The sequence below is a fragment of the Myxocyprinus asiaticus genome, chromosome 20, assembly GCF_019703515.2.
Source record: "Myxocyprinus asiaticus isolate MX2 ecotype Aquarium Trade chromosome 20, UBuf_Myxa_2, whole genome shotgun sequence".
NCBI lineage: Eukaryota > Metazoa > Chordata > Actinopteri > Cypriniformes > Catostomidae > Myxocyprinus > Myxocyprinus asiaticus.
In genome coordinates, this window is record NC_059363.1 from 45571328 (window position 1) to 45591883 (window position 20556).

Here is a 20556-nt window from a genome sequence, read left to right on the forward strand (position 1 = left end):
TTTTTTATTTATTTTTGAATAATGAAAAAAATTTGGACAATGAAAAATAAGCGTCACGTGCCTGTGAAGCCTTAGAATGCTGCTTCTGGAGACAGGTCAGGCTTTGGGACAGACCCTATAAGTTATACAGGTTTGGGATAACATTATGCTGAGTAAATAATTACATCATTTACATATTTGATTTAACTACTGTATTCCTGTAATTAGTCCTGCAGTCACTGCAGTTGTCTTCCAGTCCAGTGGAAGTGTCTGTCTGACCCTAATGATGTGATGATTTGATCTGACAGCTGAGCAGAAAAAGCTGCAGGTCGCATCAGAGATAACATCCTTATTCTGCTACTGTTTCATAGACGGTGGACCTTGACTATTGTGTAGACAGAAAAAAAGTCACACTCTCTAGTTTATTTAATGTGTATACCAACCATGTCAGCAGTATGATGGCGTTTAAGTGCCATGTTAAGGTATTTAGATTTTGAGAATAAAGTCATGAAGTTTGAAGAATAAAGCATTATGAAATTAAAGTAGCAATATTTTGAGAATAAAGTCAAAATTAGGACTTCATTCTCATAATTTTCACTTTATTCTCAAAATATTACAACTCTAATTTCATATGGATACGACTTTATTCTTGTAATTTTAACTATATTTTCAAAATATTATGACTATAATCTCAGAATGCTATGACTTTTTTCTCATAATTTTGATTTTACTCTCAAAATATTATGACTATAATCTCATAATGCTAGGACATTATTCTCAAAATATTATGACTATAATCTCAGAATGCTATGACTTTATTCTCATAATTTTGACTTTACTCTCCAAATATTATGACTGTAATCTCATAATGCTATGACTTTATTCTCGTAATGTTATGACTTTATTCTCGTAATTTTGACTTTATTTTCAAAATATTATGACTATAACCTCATAATGTTATGACTTTATTCTCAGAATTTTGACTTTATTCTCAAAATTGTATAACTTTGATTTCATTAAGACTTTAGTCATTATTTTTTTTTCCGTTAACATTTTTATTGATTCATAAACATATAACAAAATACAAAAACACAACTTATATACACTGAATCAACATTTAACATTTAAAAAACAAACAAACAAACAAACATAATAATCATATATAATTAAAACTAAACATCTCTCTCCCCAGCCCCTCCCCGAGAGTCCCCCAAAACACCAAGTAATTTCCCCACTTCCTGTCAAACAAATTCTGAACCCCCAGCCTTCTGCTTGACATCCCTTCAAAAACAGCCACTCTCTAGCCGACTTCCATCCCTTTAAAATAATTATCCTGCCAACCATAATGCTGGTCAGAACCCAATTTTTTATGTATTTATCCCCAAAATTTATGACCACCCCATCGCCCCAAAATACAGAGTGTGGGGCAGAGTGAAATTCAAGTGCCTAAAACGTCACACAAAAAACCGAACTTTCAACCAAAATTCCTGGAGCTTAACACACCCCCAAAAAACATGGGTTGTGTCTCCATCTTCTGTCAGTTGTAAATACCTATAGAACTGAGATCTGGGAATCCCAAAATGTTGAACCAAATTTTCAAAGGATCTGAACACTCTGACCAGCAGAAAGGGGACTTATTAATACATAATTTTAGGGTTCAGCCTAAATTGGTGTTATTTTGTCATAAACCATACATCATCATATGGTCTCTGTTTAAACATTATAAAAATATAATCTTAAGTAAAATTTGTTTAGTTGAGGCAACATTTACATAAATGTCCGAATTAAACACTCTGGACACTTTTGTCCATACCGAGAGCAAATGCGAGATAATGGGGTGTAATTTAACTTTTCAGATTAGTTTGATAGAAAGGCTCTGCAATGGCGAAATAGGGGCAAGAACTTCCTGTTCAAAACAAAACCAGGGAGGGGCTCTCTCAGGTGGAAGCCCAATGTCTGAGACCGAATGCATAATAATAAAACACAATCTTGGGTAGGCCTAGCCCACCTTTGTCAGTTGGTCTATGTAACTTATTAAAATGTAATCTAGGAACTTCTGGTAATGAGAAGTCACAGTTTCAAAACCCTCATACTTTAAGTGTAATTTAATTATTTTCAGACCCACAAATAACACTTCATCAACACTGGAGAGAGTGGTATAAGAAATGTCGCAATAATGCCGTCGAAAAAGAAGATTAAAAGTCAAGGGAAATTGGACACTGAAATGCCAAATGTGCCCTCAGACCCTGAGAGTTCTAACAAACATGACGAGACGGGGGAAGAAGATGGCGGAGAGGTCTCGGTCATAATGGAGGCATTTAAAGGAATGGAAAAACAAGTCAGTGTTAAGATCGACGAGGTCCTTTCGGCGGTCACGGAGGTTACAAAGAGAATGATGGAAGCGGAGCTTTTCTTTTTTGGAAAAGTGGCTGCCACCACTCTTCATATAGAGTGCACATCGGATACCCAGCTCCAGTCAGGGTCACAGAAGGCAAGATGGTAAAGTGTCACCGAGAACAATTATCATGAAGTTCCTTAATTTCAAGCAGAAAGAGCAGGTACTGAAGGCTGCTAGGTATTAGGGAACTATCAAGTATAAAGAGCACAATCTCCATTTTTTCCATGACTTATCTGCTGAGGTCCACAGAAAGCAGTGAAGCCACGATGCAGTCCGTCAAAAGTTATGTGACAAGGGAATAAGCCGTCATAGAATCATTTTTCCAGCTCAGCTGCTTCTCACGCATGGAGATTGTACTGTGACATTGAACAGCCCAGAAGAAGTGGAAAATTACATGCTGGCAAGTAATTTGTAGAATACAAACTGAATATCTCATAGATCAAACAAGCTCTGAACGGGATGTTTATTTTATTTACATTGTTACTGCACCCAAGAAATTCAATCTGTTGAAAGTGATAATTAGTAATTAGTATTATCGAGAAAACTGACTGAAACAAAAATAGACAAGATATGGTGAGTTGTAGACTTTTTGAGTTAATTGATACTCTTGAAGATCAGAAGAGGGAGCTATTGTTACATTTAGTGAACTGCAAATTTACAAGAAAAATGATTGTAAGTTGGTTTTGAAAATAGGCTGAATATAAGTATAATTATTTTTGTTATTATGTGAATAGTTTAAGTGGGTACAAAGGGACTCTGTTTTTCTTTTCTTTTTTTTCCCTTTTTTTTTGTTGCTCTTTCTAAGTTACATGAGCATTGTTATTGGGACTCTATATGTTATGGTGGAGAAATACAGTTTTTGATTATAGGTTTTGACGAAATGGTATTATGAGGGGGAAATTATCATTTGGTTGGGAATATACTATTATGTGGGTATAAAGTAGTAATGGGGGTTGAAATAGTATAAAGAAGAAATCAAAGAGTTTGATACGTTTGCACAATAGTGTGAGCAGGGAAACACCATTCAAGAAGTAAATCGAGGGGGAGGGGTTACTGTAAAATATAGGGATCGTGTGGGGTGAATTACTGTTATGTGTTAAGTCTTCATTATATGTTAATTTTTGTTTGGGTTCCTGTTACTCAACAATCATGAGTGCTTTAATGCAATATTTGACGTAAAAATGTCACAAGCAGGTAGAATAAAATTTCTGTCTTGGAATTGCAGAGGTTTGGGTAAATTAAAAAAGATAAAACAGGTGATGCATAGAATCAAGCAACTACTTGCAACAGTGGTGTTCTTGCAAGAGACACACACATGATGAAGGAAATTGTTGTGAAAATAGAGAGGTGGTGACATGGGCAGGTTTTCTCAGCATGTTATAACACACAAGCCAGGGGAGTTATAATTTTGATACATAAATCCATGCCTTTTCAAGTTCAGGATATCATCAAGGATCCAGCTGGTAGATTTGTAATTATTCAAGGAGAGCTGTTGACAGAGAGATTAAACTTAATGAATATATATGGTCCTAACAAAGATGACCCCAGGTTTTATAGTAGTATATTTCTATTAGTTGCTTCATTACAAGGTCAAAATATTATAGCAGGAGATATGAACTGCACCCTAGATCCAGAAATGGATCGTTCCACTGGTGTTGATACTACTCATTTATATTCTAGGAAACAAATATAACATTTTATGAGAGAGCTCAACTTATTGGAAATATGGAGACATCTTAATCCAACTCTAATTTCTTATTTCTGTTATTCCGCAACACACCAAACTTACTCCCGAATCGATTACTTTTTTATTTCAGCTCAAATACTTTCTAGGATCATAGATGTTCAATATCATAGTATTGTAATTTCCAACCATGCAGCAATGTCATTGATATACATTGATACAATTGACTAGGGACCCTCCAAAATGGCGGTTTCAACCCAGATGGCTGGGGGATCCAACGTTTGTTGACTTTTTAGGTAAACAAATTGATATTTATTTTGAAACAAATCTATCTGAAACCCCAGCTGGGGTTCGTTGGGAGGCATTTAAAGCTTTTTTACGGGGACAAATCATTAGTTTTTGTAGTTCAAAAGGTAAAAAAACTCAACAAGAAATGAAGAATGAAATTTATAAGAATGATTTGATGTGTACAGATTTGCATAAGCAACTTTTGCTACTTTGATCTAAATATAACACATTGTCAGCGAATAAAATGGGTACTAAATTACTGAACTTAAAACAGACCTTCTATGATCAAGGAGAGAAGACAGGAAAGGTGCTTGCATGGCAGATTAAAACTAGACAAGCTGAGAGGGCTATTGCTTATATCGAAAATACTGATGGTAGTAGTACAGTCAACCCACGGCAAATTAACGATTTGTTCAGGTTTTATTATGTGAAATTATATAGTTCAGAATGTTTACAAGGTTCTGAAGTGCAAAAAAAACCTTCTTAGATGATTTGGATTTACCATGCATAGCAGAGGAACAAAAAAAAGATCTAGGAAAAGATATAAGTTTGCAAGAAGTAATAGATGCTATTGAATTGATGAAAGCAGGGAGGGCGGCGGGACCAGACGGCATTCCCATAGAATATAAAAAATTTAAAGACAAGCTAATAAGACCTAAGTTAGATATGTTATTGGAAGCCTTTGAAAAGAATATGCTGCCTGTCTCTATGAGCGAGGCTTTAATTACTTTGCTGCCTAAAACAGGAAAGCCCAACAATAAATGTGAAAATATGCACCCTATAAGACTACTAAATTCGGATACGAAAATCCTGTGTAAAATTTTAGCAAGAGGATTCGAATATGTATTACCATACTTAGTAGGGAATGATCAAAATGGGTTTATGTTGCATAGACAAGGATGCCATAACGTTAGAAGGGTATTGAATATTTTACATGACCAGAGGGGAAGAATAGACACTGCTTTGCTGTCATTAGACGCAGAGAAAGCATTCGACAGGGTCGAATGGGATTTTATGTTCGACGTGTTGAAACGTTTTGGACTTGGAGAGAATTATTGTAAATGGGTCAGATTATTATATAAGAATCCCATAGCTGAAGTCCTGACTAATAATATGGTATCAAAGCCATTTCATATTTCTAGAGGATGTAGACAGGGCTCTCCTCTTTCACCTCTGCTTTTAATTTTAGCTATTGAACCATTTGCAATCACAGTTAGAAGAAATAGAGATATTATAGGTATAACAATTTCCAGTTCTGAACATAAAATAGCTCTTTTTGCAGATGATGTTATATTGTTTTTAAAGAAGTTAGATACATCTATTCCTGCGCTACTTCACCTTATTGAGACATTTGGGAAAATATCAGGGTATCGGATTAACAATTCAAAATCTTCTATTATGATACTGAATGAGGAAGAAAGGAAAAATTCTAGTAGTAATGTTAACATGTTTAAAACTTCCAGAGTCTTCACATATTTGGGTATTACAGTAACCCCAAAGGTGGAAGCTTTTGTTACAACAAATTATGATTCTGTCTTTGATAATGCAGCAAAGTCAATTGAACGTTGGACCTCATTACCCATCTCTGTAATAGGGAGAATAAATATATTAAAAATGAATATATTGCCTACATTTTTATATCTTTATCAGAATATCCCTCTAGCACCTCCAGGTGCCTTATTTTCAAGACTGAAGAAGCTTGTTATTAAATTCATATGGAATAATAGATGATCTAGACTTAGACCATCTCTTTATATCTGCTGTATGATAGAGGGGGACTTCAGTGCCCTAATTTCCAATGGTATTATTTGGCAGCTCAATTAAGATTTATTATGTTTGTTTTTTTTTCTCGTCTTCTCATGACCCACCTACATGTTTAGAATTGGAAAAAAATTCAATTAAATCAGATTTACCTCTGGAAACATATTTATATGATTCAGATAGTAAAATATTAAAGAAAATGAAGGAAAATGTTACAAATCCAATAGTTTTATACATGGTAAGGGTGTGGCATGAAACGCAGAGATATTTGAATATCTCGTATACAAATATAAAGGATTTGTATATAGAAGATAGACTAATGTCCTTTCAAGAAGTGATTACTAAATTTGGTGTATCTAAAAATCATTTTTTTAGGTATTTGCAAGTAAGGACTTTCATCCTGTCATTTCATAAGTGTTTTATAAATAAACCACCCTTATCCAACTGGGGAAAGGAAATCACCAAAAATTGTTATAGTAAAGGTCTGACTTAACTTTTATACAACATGTTTTTTAGAAGGAACTCAGGAGTCTGCAAACTCTCGATTAGAGGCATGGAGGAAGGATCTAAATGAGGAGATATCAATGAATGGTTGGAGAAAGGCCTGTAGAGATGCTCAGATGCAAACTGTTAATACAAGATTGAAATTACTACAATATAATTGGCTAATGCGAGTTTATGTAACCCCAGTATTATTAAATTAATTCAATGAAAATATCACAGACATTTGTCCTAAATGCAATTCATGTAAAGGAACTTTCTTTCATTGTGTATGGGAGTGTGAAGAAATCTTGAAATTCTGGAAGGGAGTGCAGACTATGATTGATAAAATAATCAATGTTACTATTCCTCTTGAACCAAATTTTTTTTTATTGAATTTATATCCTAGTAATCTTAAATTGAGAAGAAGAGAATATGTATTTGTCTATTTGTGTATTCTACAAGCTAAACGTCTTATAGCGCTTCACTGGAAACAAGTTGGAGACACCAAGTAAAGGGAGATGGCTCAAGGAGATGGCAATGAATATGTTGATGGAGAAAATAACGTATATTATTAAAGGCAGATATAGGGTTTTTGAAGATGCTTGGAACCCTTTTATGATTTTCTTAGAAGAAGAAAATAATGGGGATGTATTTAGTGGGATAGTAGAAGATATGTAAGAAAAGAAGCATTGTTGGATGCATCTGGTAAGAGAAGGCCTTAATTTATTATATATATATATATATATATATATATATATATATATATATATATATATATATATTATTTATTTATTTATTTATTTTATTTTTTTATGTATTTGTGTGTTTCTTTCTTTTTATGTGGATATCTGTGAATTTATGGGAGTGTTTATGTCATAAGTTTGTGTTGTTATAACATGTTGTCTGTGTTATGTAATCTAAAAAGCAATAAAAACATTAAAAAATGTTTTAAAAAAATTAATCTAGGACACTTACCAATAAGGACTTCGCTATGCCATCAAATTGCTTGAAGTAAGAGAGGGAGACATCTAAAGGGAGAGACTGTAACAGGTAGTTAAATTTTGGAATACAATTAATTTTGGTAACATTAACCTTCCCAATCATAGATAAATGTAATGAAGCCCACCTGCCCACATCGCTCAAACCTTTTTATTAAGGGGTCAAAATTAACTCTTAACTAAATCACACAAATTTGCTGGGAATAAAATTCCCAAATATTAATGCTCTGTTTGGGTCACTGGAAGGCGCCCGGCTGGAAAGCTGTTACTGGACAGTACGCTGTCAGAGCCAAAACTTCGGATTTAGACCAATTGACTCTGTATCCCGAGAACTTAGAAAAGGAATTAATAATTCTGTGGAGGCAAGGCATAGATCTAGTAGGGTCGGAGACGAATAATAAAATATAATCTGTGTAAAGCAGAAGCTTATGCGCCATACCTCCCTCCACCACCCCTGGAAAATCATCCTCCTTTCTTATCGTGGCTGCTAATGGTTCCAGGGTAAGACAGAACAATAATGGGGAAAGAGGGCAACCCTGTCGAGTGCCCCTATCCAGAGTAAAATAATCTGAAATTAATCCATTTGTTTGTAGCGCCGCTACCGGGTGTCTATAAAGTAACTTGAACCCGTATATTTCCAAAATCTTAAAAAGATAATCCCATTCTACCATATCAAACGCCTTTTTTTAGCATCAAGTGAGATGGCAGCGACCGGCGTCTGATCATGGTATTGATGAAACGCCTAATGTTATCAGAAGAGCTGTGGCCCCGAATAAACCCCACCTGATCTATATGTATAAGAGATGTCATAACTTTACTTAATCGGTTAGCCAGAATTTTTGACAATATTTTTACGTCTAGCTGGATCAGGGAAATTGGACGGTAACTCTTATACTCACATGGATCTTTGTCCTTTTTAAGAATCAGACTGATCCAGGCTTGTGTCATGGTTGGCGGAAGCTTTCCATTCTTTAATGATTCCGTATAAACTTCTAACAAATGTGGAGTTAGTTCTGTAGCATAAGATCTAAAAAATTCAGCGGTAAAACCATCTGGCCCTGGAGACTTGCCTGTCGGCAAGGCCTTAATTACCTCGCTGAGCTCCTCCAAGGTTGTCTCAGAATCAAGATAATTGTTTTGCTCAGTCGTCAGTTTAGTGAGTTCTAACGGTTCCACAAAGTTTCTAATATCTTCATCGGTAGACGAAGATGTGGAACTGTAAAGATCAAGATAGAATTCCTTAAAAGAATGATTAATATCAATGGCCGAGGTAAAAATTTCACCACCAGCAGATTTCACTGAGGGAATGGTAGAAAAAGACTCTCTCTGCTTTATATATCTAGCCAAAAGCTTCCCTGCTTTGTTCCCCGACTCAAAGTATGACTGTCTTGCCATGAATAGCCAAAACACCACCTTCTGTGACAAAATAATACTATATCAGTATTTCAATCAGGTCAATTCTCTGAGGCCATCAGATGACATTCGGCGCTTCAGCTCTTGCCTCAGCACTTTTAATATTCCCTTCCAACTCCACGAGTTCTCGCGCTTTGGATTTTTTGATGAATGAGGCATACTGTATGATCCGACCCCTAAGAACCGCTTTAAGTGCAACCCAAGCCACGCTTGTTGGAATATAAGATTTTGCAAAAGGGATACATTAAAGCACCAACTATATGATTTCTTTTTCTTCATATGTGGCAACACCTCTAAACACACCAGGGAGTGATCTGAGGCTAAAATGTTTCCAACTGAGCAACCAACAACAGATGAAATGAGGGACTTAGATATATATAATATATAAATCTATTGTAGAATAAATCTTATGGACTGATTTAAAAAAATATATAGTATAGTCCCTACCAGATGGGTTCAAAAGTCTCCAAATATCTGTAAGACCAAGGTTTTTACACATCCTATGAAGTGTCAGTGTTGCTCTAGTGGGCTTACACACTTTTGCTTCACTATGATCAAGGACTGAGTCCATCAATAAATTAAAGTCTCCTCCCAATTTTATATCATGAGGGGTGCCAGCGGCTTGCTTCAAGATCTATAAAAAAGCCCTGATCATCAGCGTTAACAGTGCGTAAATATTAGCCAAAATCAACCTTTGCCCCTGAATTTCTGCTAAAACAATAATGACTCTTCCTTATTTATCTTTAATCTGTTTGAGATATTTGAATTGTAGATGTTTACTTATCAATGTAATGACTCCCCTGCTCTTACTTGAGCCAGCACTAAAGAAAACATGTCCACCCCATATCTTCCCAAATTTTTCAGCTTCCTGCGGGCAAAGATGCATTTCATGAAGAAACACTATATCATATTTCTTACGTTTAAGAAAAGAAATAACCTTCCTTCTTTTTATGAGGTGCCCCAACCCATTCACATTCCACGCGGAGAGAGGTAATCCACTCATATTAACATTTGACATTTTGACATAATAGAAAAATAAGATTGTGTGTCAAAAATAAAATTATAAAGACCACATTCCACGTTGGTGCAACAATCAACCCCCGAAATTTCCCCAGAACAAAAAAAACAGAAAAAAAGAAAAACGTGCACATTAACCCTGCACACGACAGCGCTAACCGGCGTCCATCCCTCTAAACTCAAACAGTCCATGTACACCTATGAGAGACCCTGCGACAACTTTGCCGTCGGATTGCTCAAGTCCGGTGCTTCTATACAAAAATTTGTAAGACATAATTACACAACAGAAGATAATCTATAAAACAAACTCCTCCAAATGGCTTACTTATTCCAATGTCTTTATTTAGGACAATGCTTGCTGTGGGTATGTAAAATCTCAATGGCCATCCTTAGTATCTATTCTCAGGTTGGCCGGGAACATCAGTGCAAAAGCGACCTTACATTATACCTGATGTAAGAGATTCTTTCATTCCCTGAATCGTTCACGTTTCTCTCTTGTCAAATTCACAAAGTCTGGGAACAAGAAAATGTTGTGGTTCTTCCAAGAAAGCTGTAATCATTACTCCTCGCCTTTAACGAGATCTTTATCGGATGATCTCAGGAATTTGGCTAGAATTGATTGGGGCCTGTCTCCCTCCGTGGATCTCCGAGCCGGGACCCTGTGAGCTCGCTCAATTTCCAGTTTATGGCCTGTTATGCCAAGCAGACTTGGGAAGAGCCCATCTAGGAATTTGACCATATCTCAGCCTTCCTCATGCTCAGGAATTCCAACAGTTCGGACGTTGTTTCGCCGATTACGATTCTCATGGTCTTCCAACTTTTCCCAAACGCGTTCCAAATCTATCTTGGTCGCTAGCGGATTAGCAGCTAATTCCCTTTTCGATGACTCCAGATAATTGATCCATTTCTCAACGTCCGACAATCTTGTAACTAACTCAGAGAATTTCGTCTCCATGGAAGTGATCAATTGACGTATTACAACAAGATCCTCCAAGTCTGCAACAACCTTCGTCAGCATTGCCAACACATTCATCAATTCACTCATTCTTTCAGTTCACCATTCAAATTGAGTCTGGGGCTTTCGGCCTGCCACTGAGGGGAATCAGCTTGAGCATGTAAGTGTCTTTTAATATCTTCAGAGCCCGAGGATTTTGAATTCTTTGACATATTGCTTCCAAGAACAGTTAAGAATCAGGGTGTATCGAATCTCACCGGTTTGACACAAATATTGATAAAACTAGCAAAGTGCGCAGAGCTCGCCGCTCACACGTCCGTTCCTCGCATGGCATCACCGGGACTCCCTTAGTCTAGTAATTTTGACTTTATTTTCAAAATATTACGACTTATTCTCATAATTTTGACTATTCTCAAAATATCACAACATAAATTTCACACAGATACGACTTTATTTTTCATAATTTTGATTTTATTCTCACAATATTACCACATTAATTTCATAATGCCACCACTTTATTCTCAAAATTTTGACTTTATTCTCAAAATTTTACAACTTTTAATTTCATAATGGTACAACCTTTCTCGTAATGCTATGACTTTATTCTCTGAATCTTAGTTTTTTATTTTGAATTTCACGTGGCATTAAAATGCCGTCGAACAAAAGTGTATGTACATGCATCACAGGAGATTTATTTCAGTTTTTTCCCCATTTTTGTGTTTCTGAAAGTCATGAAAATTCCAACCAAAGTGTCATTTCCAGCACATCTCAAACTCTGTTTTGTGTTTAATAGTATTATGTGCTTTTAAACATATAATTAATTGTATTTTTATAATGGGTTTTCATAGTTTAATATTGAAAGTCTGGGTCTGGGACAAGGCTAAAACAGTCAAATTTCTTTATAAAAGGTACCAAAACTAAATGAAATTCTGGTAAAAAGTTTACTGTAACGGTGGCGGCACATTTTCACTCTGCCTCATTACAATTCAGTTTTAATGAGACCATATAACAAAAAGGAAAAAAGCTGAAATCAGTTTCAGTTAGACATTGAAGAAACAGCCAAAAATGTTCATTTAGTGAAACAGATTTAATTTAAATCCACAGTTGGGGCAGAACTAAATACAAAGTTAAGCCAAAATACAGTAATATTAATAACTATATACACAGATTTCTTAAAAAGCATATATTTGCCGTGGCCTAGGTAGCTCAGCGAGTAAAGACGCTGACTACCACCCCTGGAGTTGTGAGTTCGAATCCAGGGTGTGCTGAGTGACTCCAGCCATGTCTCCTAAGCAACCAAATTGGCCCGGTTGCTTGGGTGGGTAGAGTCACATGGGCTAATCTCCTCATGGTTGCTATAATGTGGTTCTTGCTCTCGGTGGGGCGTGTGGTGAGTTGTGCGTGGATGCAGCGGAGAATAGCGTGAAGCCTCCACATGTGCTATGTCTCCGAGATAACGTGCTCAACATGCACGGATTGATGGTCTCAGACACAGAGGCAACTGAGATTCATCCTCCGCCACCTGGATTGAGTCACTATGCCACCACGAGGACATAGAGCACATTGGCAATTGGGCATTCCAAATTGGGGAGAAAAAGGGGAGAAAAAAAAGCATATATTATAAGTTAGTTGATTTAGTTTCAAAACAGTAAGATAGATTAAACAGTCAGCAAAAAAATGTTTTTCAAACTGTGTTTGTTGGATGTGTACTGAGCCCCTAAGGGGACAAAGTGTCGAGAGAAAAACTAAACTATGCTTTTGCATTATCTCGCAAAATGTGCATTTTCATGACAGACTTCTGCTGGCTCTCTTATGTGAATTCCAGCATTATTCCAGCTATTGTGAGTTCAACACGAAGAGATAGTGAGTGCAATGAAAAGAATGAAGACCTAAAGACATTATTTAGGCTGTGCACAAAGCATAATCCTCAATTTATGAATGTGTAAAAATGAAGAATACACAGTTAAAATCACATTGAATGTGAGTAGTCAAATTGAAATGGAATGCTTTGGTGCACATTGTAATTGCATATTGTTGTTGTTTTTGTTGTTGTTGTCATGGTGGTGTTTCTCTCTAAATAAATAAGCCTAAAAATGACTTAATCTTGTGGGAAGTAATGTCAAGTCTCTTGGTAAATCTATAGACACACATAAAGGTATATCCTATAGACAAGGATAATAAGATTTGTTTTGGTCAAGAACGGCTCAGGGTGCTTTCCATTCAGAGGTTCCATTTAGATTTCCATCTAAGACTTTACCATGTGAGAGTTTCAAAGGGCTAAAAGGTGTGGGGCTTAAATACAACAGCAATTCTGAATGCATATATGAGAGCACAAGTTTTGCGACAATAATAACCCCCTCCCCCCAAAAAAATTTCCCCGCCACCTTGTCCCCTTAAGGGCTCAGTAGATGTGAGTATTTTTGAGCAAGGTATGTTATCTGTGGGTAATGTCACTGGTAAAATATGTTGTTCTCAAATTACCAGCAGTGCACAACAACTGTTAACTGTTCATTTGTACAGTTGTCAATGTCTACAGTCCAGCTTGAATTGTATTTAAAGCATTTGTCTATGTTTCATCAGAAATATTGTTAGGGTTCTGTTTGAAGAAAGTGAATGTGAATGAATGTTTGTATTTACTCTGTTTCTTCTCTTCAGAAATCATCTGAACACCCCGAAGATGCAAAACCGTCACCAGTGAAAGAGGTCAAGATGTGAGGATGGAAAACCATCGTTACACTCTTCAATATGTGCATTAACACACAGACTACCATACATTACACTCCATAAAAGACATTTACAAATACGAGCTGCTTAAAGACTTTACATTCCAAATGTGGCTTTATTGAAACAGAAATGCATTTGTAATTGGAACATAAGTGAAGTAATTTGATCATGCATTTCTTTACACAACTAATAACCATAAATTTCAGCTCAATTGATAAGAATGCTGGAAATCAATATTAACAGCCTAAGCACAAGTGAAGGAACTTTTTGTTAAATCTTGACAAGCTATCTACTGCTATTGTCCTACAATATTCTTTCAAATGTATTGATATACTAAAATAAGTTATGTCGAAACACACTGTGTTTTTTATAAGAACTGTTGAGATTCGTTCTGTAAACAACATTTGCATTGCTTTTATTAACAGTGGACATCTGTCAGTTCATGTACTGATGAAGAGCTCTGCAGTTATTACTGAGGTGGAAGCATCTGTTTTCTAGATGTAAATACTACTGATTCATTTAAAGCTATTTTATTATCTTTTAAATGTATTGCATTATTTTATTTATTTTATTACTTTTGATGGGATGGGGCTAGATTTTCAACCACTTGCCCACCCTAGAGAGCCCCCCCAGTAGCTGCTTGAACCACCCACTCTTATTTAACCCAGAAAGTTAGCAATAATGCCACCTTTTTACTGCATCTGACAAACGACAGACGATACACCGAAAGTCAGTCGTTTCCATTGGAGTCGCACGGGGGATGTGTGGAGATCCGACCATCTGCGGATGCAACATTTTCGGATCCAATAGAGCTGATCAGCCGTGACGTCAATTTGTAGGCAAATCCGGAAGGCTAATTTGCCATGGGTTCCCTTAGGGTTTTTATAGTGGGGTGTTTTAGTTTCTGAGTAAAAGAAAATCTGTGGTAAAAATTACTTGAAGATACTTTGACGTTTTGTTCTACAAAACAAATTACACAGTCATACCTCAAACGTGAATTTTGAAGCCGTCATGTTTTTGCCAAATGTTCGTTGCTAACAAGTGGCTAAATAAGGACTACAACTACCACAAGCATTGTGCATGACTGACAAAATGGAAAAATGTTGTAGTCCTAATCTAGCAACTTTTCAGCAATACAGAACAAAACGTCCAAGTATCTTCAGGTAATGTTTACCACAGACCTTATTTTATTCATAAATCCAAAACTGTTATTATAAAATCCCATAGAAAAATCCAGATACCATGGATTCCATGGCTCGAAAATGCTAATTCTCTTCTGTGTTTTTGGACTATTAGAGCTTGTTGAAATATTTCTTGTGCGACTTGACTGGATGTGGCCGTCAACATTCAAAACTATGAGCGTGAAGTGAGAAACGTCAACGTTTTTGTCTTAAACTTTATTTTTGAATGCCTGGTACTTTGGCAGATTGGACGGATTTGAACGTAGTTCGAAGTCCGAAATGACCATTTACACTGCAACTATCACAAAAGGTATTTGTATATGTGTGTGAATACATGTGTAGGACAACGTGTATCATTTATTTCTGCAAAAACATGCAAAATCTTCATATTTTAATCATACAGTATATATGTGTTTGTACTTCCTATTTGCTAAATTATTATTATCATAATGACTAATATTAACAGTAATAAAAATACTGAGTTTAATTAATCATGAATTTGATTGAATTCATCCATCTGCTCAACGAAATCATACTCAGCAATGTCATGGTGCAAACCTCAGAAAAACAAACCCACAAAACCAATATTTTTAAAAATTTTCTCCAGAGCTTTTTTCAAAGATTTTCATCTTTCTATATGTCTCAAGGGACTGGGTGCTCTGATATCATGATTCACGAGTGTCTTCTCCCATGCAACAGATACAATCCTTTGATCACGACTGTCACTAGGGGCGAAATAAGACGGTCATACAAAAATGTCGTAGACAGTAAAAAGGTGGCTTAAGTTCCTAATGAATGTATGCCAGACGATCACAGAAGATTCACGCACAATGAGAAATTCTGCAAGTTTCAGCAGTTCCTAAAGCTAATTTTGACAAAAGCTTTCTACTTTCAAAGCATATTTACAAGGGTTTATATATGTTTTTGTGTGTTATGTAGTGAGAGGTTATGAATCAGACCGATAGCATCCTATTCAATGTCTGTACAGGTGACAGATCAGACTGCACACTTTTGTGAATTTGATTCCTTAAGATAATTGATTTTATTAGTTTGTTATGGCTTTAAATATCCAGAACTGTTGTGTTCTCTAATCTGATGCGTGTGACATTTATAAATGATCTTTATTGTTAGAAATTCTATGTATTACATTGTGTAATTCCTCTGTTTTGTTGTTGTTTGCATCTTACAGTATTTGTAAAGAATCATTTTAAATATACAGTAATCTGTCAACTCTACATAGTGTTGGATCATGAATCACTTATTCAATAATAAAGAGTGATAACTAGTTTTTTCAAAGTGTTATTTTTGTGAGCATGTCTTGTATTTCCCCTGAAACATGTACTGTGTGTACTCTGCATGTTAGCAGGTCAGGTGAGTGTTTAACATGCAAATGAGTCATGTAAACATCATTAATAACATGCATTCCAGGGAAAGCCCTATTAGTAGCCTAACCAGTAATATATGGGCATTTCTTCAACTTCAGCACAGTTAGCACATTGAATTTATAGAAAGTAGAGTGCAACATTGCTAAAGGCACACCTTAAGGAAAATTAGCTTTTTTTCTGGTCACAAAGTGTCTCAAGATTCAAGAAATACATTTTCTTTTATTATGCCTATTTACGGAGAAACAACAGAAGGTTGTTTAGAATAAAATTCTTTTTTTTTTTTTTTAAAGGTGGTGAAGGAGCCTTTTACCCCACACCTGGGGTAAAATGCCACCAGGGAGGTTATATTTATATTTGTACATACTGGGGCAATAGTTATAGGGCACAATTTGTCAACCAATGCAAATAATTTTGAGAGCAAGATGCTTTTTTGTGTAACAAATTAAGATGATGCTTACTCAAAATAACTACTTCAGAAAAGGGTTTACCATTTCCTGTTAATTTCAAACACATTTGGCATTTTATTACATCTCAAGTATTCTATAAACAAATGAATCTCTATTATGATTGGTTGAGTCAATGTGAGTCAAAGAGTTGTCTCAAAGTAAATGCGATAATTTCAAGGATTTCATTAACTACATAAAACATTTAAAAAATTGCCTCAGAATCAACCTTTAGACATTACACGCAATGATCTCATGGAAGAGGAAAACAGTTCATTGTGACAAACAGGTGTTCAGGAAAGTCCTGTGGTAGTTTTTGATGCTATTTAGTGTTTAGGGAGAAAATCAAATTAAAGGAGCCTTTAACCCAGTTGTACCCTAAAGTCATTAAAACATTATTCACACTCTCACTAGTTTATTTAATTTGTCTAACAGTGCATCACAGGAGATTTCTGTCATTCAAGTCATGAAAGTTCATTTCCAGCACATCTCAAATTCTGTATTGTATTTAACAGAATTCTGTAATGGAAATGATGCTGATGGAAATGAGATATATATATATATATATTTAACCTTTTGCGACCCCGTATAGGCAAGTTTATGTAGCACATTTCATACACGATGGCAATTCAAAGTGCTTTACATATAAATGATAAAGAAAATACAAGAAAATTCATTTTAAAACCAATTTAAGAACAAGAAACGAGATTTAAAAATAAATTGAATTAAAAAAATAAAATTATTAAAATGAATAAAAAAGAATAAGAATACAGAAATAAAATGATGCAGTGCAATCAGTAAGTGCAGGACAGTGCTCAGTCAGTAAACGCACAGTTAAACAGATGTGTTTTCAGTCTGGATTTGAATGTGGCTACTGTTGGATCACATCTGACCTCTTCTGGAAGCTGTGGGTGGCATAATAGCTAAACACTGTCTCACCTTATTTTGTTATTAACATTTTTATTGATTCATAAATTAACACACACAAAAAAACAACAACAACATATATATAATGAAACAATCACTTTAAACACTAAACCCCCACCAAATCCCCTCCCCCTACCAAACTCCCACCCCACCCTGACCCCCCCACGAACACCCCTGTGGTCAATAGAATATAGACACACACAAGAAAAAAAAAAAAAAACACACTAAACTAAAACAACAACAATAATACAATAATCAAGTATAATAAAAATAAATAAATAAATAGCCCCTCCTCGAGATTCCCCCCAAAATGCTAGGTAATTACCCCATTTCTTTTATAAAAATCCCAAACTCCCATCCTTCTGCTTGACCCCTCCTCAAAGGCAGCCACCCTCCCCATCTCCACGCACCACTCCAGGAACGAGGGTGCTCCATCCGACTTCCAACTCCTCAAAATAACCTGCCTACCAATCATGACACTGGTCAAAACCCAGTCCTTCATGTACTTATCCTCCAAATCCATGACCTTCCCATCTCCCAAAATACAGAGTCTGGGGCAGAACGAGACCTGAGTGCCCAACACATCACACACAAAACTTTGCACCTTCAGCCAAAATTCTTGAATCTTACGACACCCCCAAAAAATACAAGTTGTGTCTCCATCTTCTGATTGACATCGCAAGCAGGTGGGTGTGTCCTTAAGACCAAGCCTATACAATCTAGAGGGCGTCCAATAGACTCTATGTAAAATCTTAAATTGCATAAGGCGAACCCTTGCATCTCTAGATGCAGATTTCCCATTTTTTAGAATCCTAGCCCACACTCCCTCCTCCAATACCAAGCCAAGATCCTTCTCCCACAATCTCTTAAGAGAAGTTGAAGCTCCGTCCCCCAGACTCTGAATTAGCAGGAAGTAATACACTGATGCCTCATGACCTTTTCTGAAAGCAGTAATCACCACTCCCAGAGTATCTGCCGATTTCGGGGGGTGTAAACCTCTCCCAAAAACAGAGCAGAGCAGGTGGCGCAACTGAAAATACTTAAAGAACTGAGATCTGGGAATCCCAAAAAGTTGAACCAAATTTTGAAAGGATCCCAGCACTCCACTCTCATATAGGTCACCGAGTGTATTAACCCCCCTCCCAATCCACTCTGACCAGCAGAAAGGGGACTTATTAATACATAATTTAGGGTTCAGCCATATGCTTGAGGCAACATTTAAATAAATGTCTGAATTAAACACTCTGGACACTTTTGTCCATACCGAGTGCAAATATGAGATAACGGGGTGTAACTTAAGTTCTCTGATTAATTTGATAGAAAGGCTATGCAATCCTGGCTACCACCCCTGGAGTTCGCTAGTTTGCTAGTTCAAATCCCAGGGCATGCTGAGTGACTCCAGCCAGGTCTCCTAAGCAACCAAATTGGCCTGGTTGCTAGGGAGGGTAGTCACATAGGGTAACCTCCTCGTGGTCGCTATAATGTGGTTCGTTCTTGGTGGGGTGCGTGGTGAGTTGAGCGTGGTTGCCGCGGTGGATGGCGTGAAGCCTCCACACGTGCTATGTCTCCGTGGCAACGCACTCAACAAGCTATGTGATAAGATGTGCAGGTTGACGATCTCAGACGTGGAGGCAACTGGGATCCCTCCTCCGCCACCCGGACTGAGGCGAATCACTACGCGACCACGAGGACTTAAAAGCACATTGGGAATTGGGCATTCCAAATTGGGAGAAAAAGGGGAAAAATCCACAAAAAAAAAAAAAAAAGGCTCTGCAATGGTGAAATAGGGGCAAGAACTTCCTGTTCTATACAGAACCAAGGAGGGGCTCTCTCAGATGGGAGAAACCAATGAGCCAAATGTCTGAGACCAAATGCATAATAATAAAAATAAATCTTGGGTAGGCCTAGCCCACCTTTGTCAATTGGCCTATGTAACTTATTGAAATGTAATTTGGGACGTTTCCCATTCCAAATGAAGGACTTCGCTATGCTATCAAATTGCTTGAAATAAGAGAGGGGGACATCTATAGGGAGAGATTGTAGCAGATAGTTAAATTTTGGAATACAATTCATTTTAATAACATTAACCTTCCCAATCATCGATAAGTGTAATGAAGCCCACCTGCCCACATCGCTCAAACCTTTTTATTAAGGGGTCAAAATTAAGTCTGACTAAATCACACAATTTTGCTGGGAATAAAATACCCAAATACTTAATGCCCTGTTTGGGCCACTGGAAGGCGCCCAGCTGAAAAGCCGTTACTGGACAGTAAGCTGTCAAAGCCAAAGCTTCGGAATTAGACCAATTGACTCTGTATCCTGAGAATTTGGAAAAGGAGTTAATAATTTTGTGGAGGCAAGGCAAAGATCTAGTAGGGTCGGAGACGAATAATAAAATATCATCTGCGTAAAGCAGAAGCTTATGCGCCATACCTCCCGCCACCACCCCTGGAAAATCATCCTCCTTTCTTATCGTGGCTGCTAATGGTTCCAGGGCAAGACAGAACAATAATGGGGAAAGAGGGCAACCCTGCCGGGAGCCCCTATTGGAAATGACATTTTTAACGGTTTCAAATAAAATAGTCGACTCTTGTCTTGCTAAGGCTAATTTCATTGCTAACATTTTGTTTCATAAATACACACAATTACAGGTGCATCTCAATAAATTAGAATGTCGTGGAAAAGTTCATTTATTTCAGTAATTCAACTCAAATTGTGAAACTCGTGTATTAAATAAATTCAATGCACACAGACTGAAGTAGTTTAAGTCTTTGGTTCTTTTAATTGTGATGATTTTGGCTCACATTTAACAAAAACCCACCAATTCACTATCTCAAAAAATTAGAATATGATGACATGCCAATCAGCTAATCAACTCAAAACACCTGCAAAGGTTTCCTGAGCCTTCAAAATGGTCTCT

At 36.6% G+C, this 20556-nt stretch overlaps 1 protein-coding gene across 2 annotated transcripts in view; it reads left to right on the forward strand.

The window, feature by feature from the left end:
* Positions 1-16405, forward strand: part of LOC127410956 (feline leukemia virus subgroup C receptor-related protein 2-like) — an 83459-nt gene extending 67054 nt beyond the window's left edge. For both annotated transcript variants that reach the window (XM_051646246.1, XM_051646247.1), the window contains one exon: positions 13632-16405. Coding sequence is in view for 1 of the 2 variants with exons in the window: in XM_051646247.1 (XP_051502207.1) it covers positions 13632-13691 (60 nt within the window). In the remaining variant the exon portion in view is untranslated. The remainder of the gene's footprint in view (positions 1-13631) is intronic.
* Positions 16406-20556: the final 4151 nt, after the last annotated feature.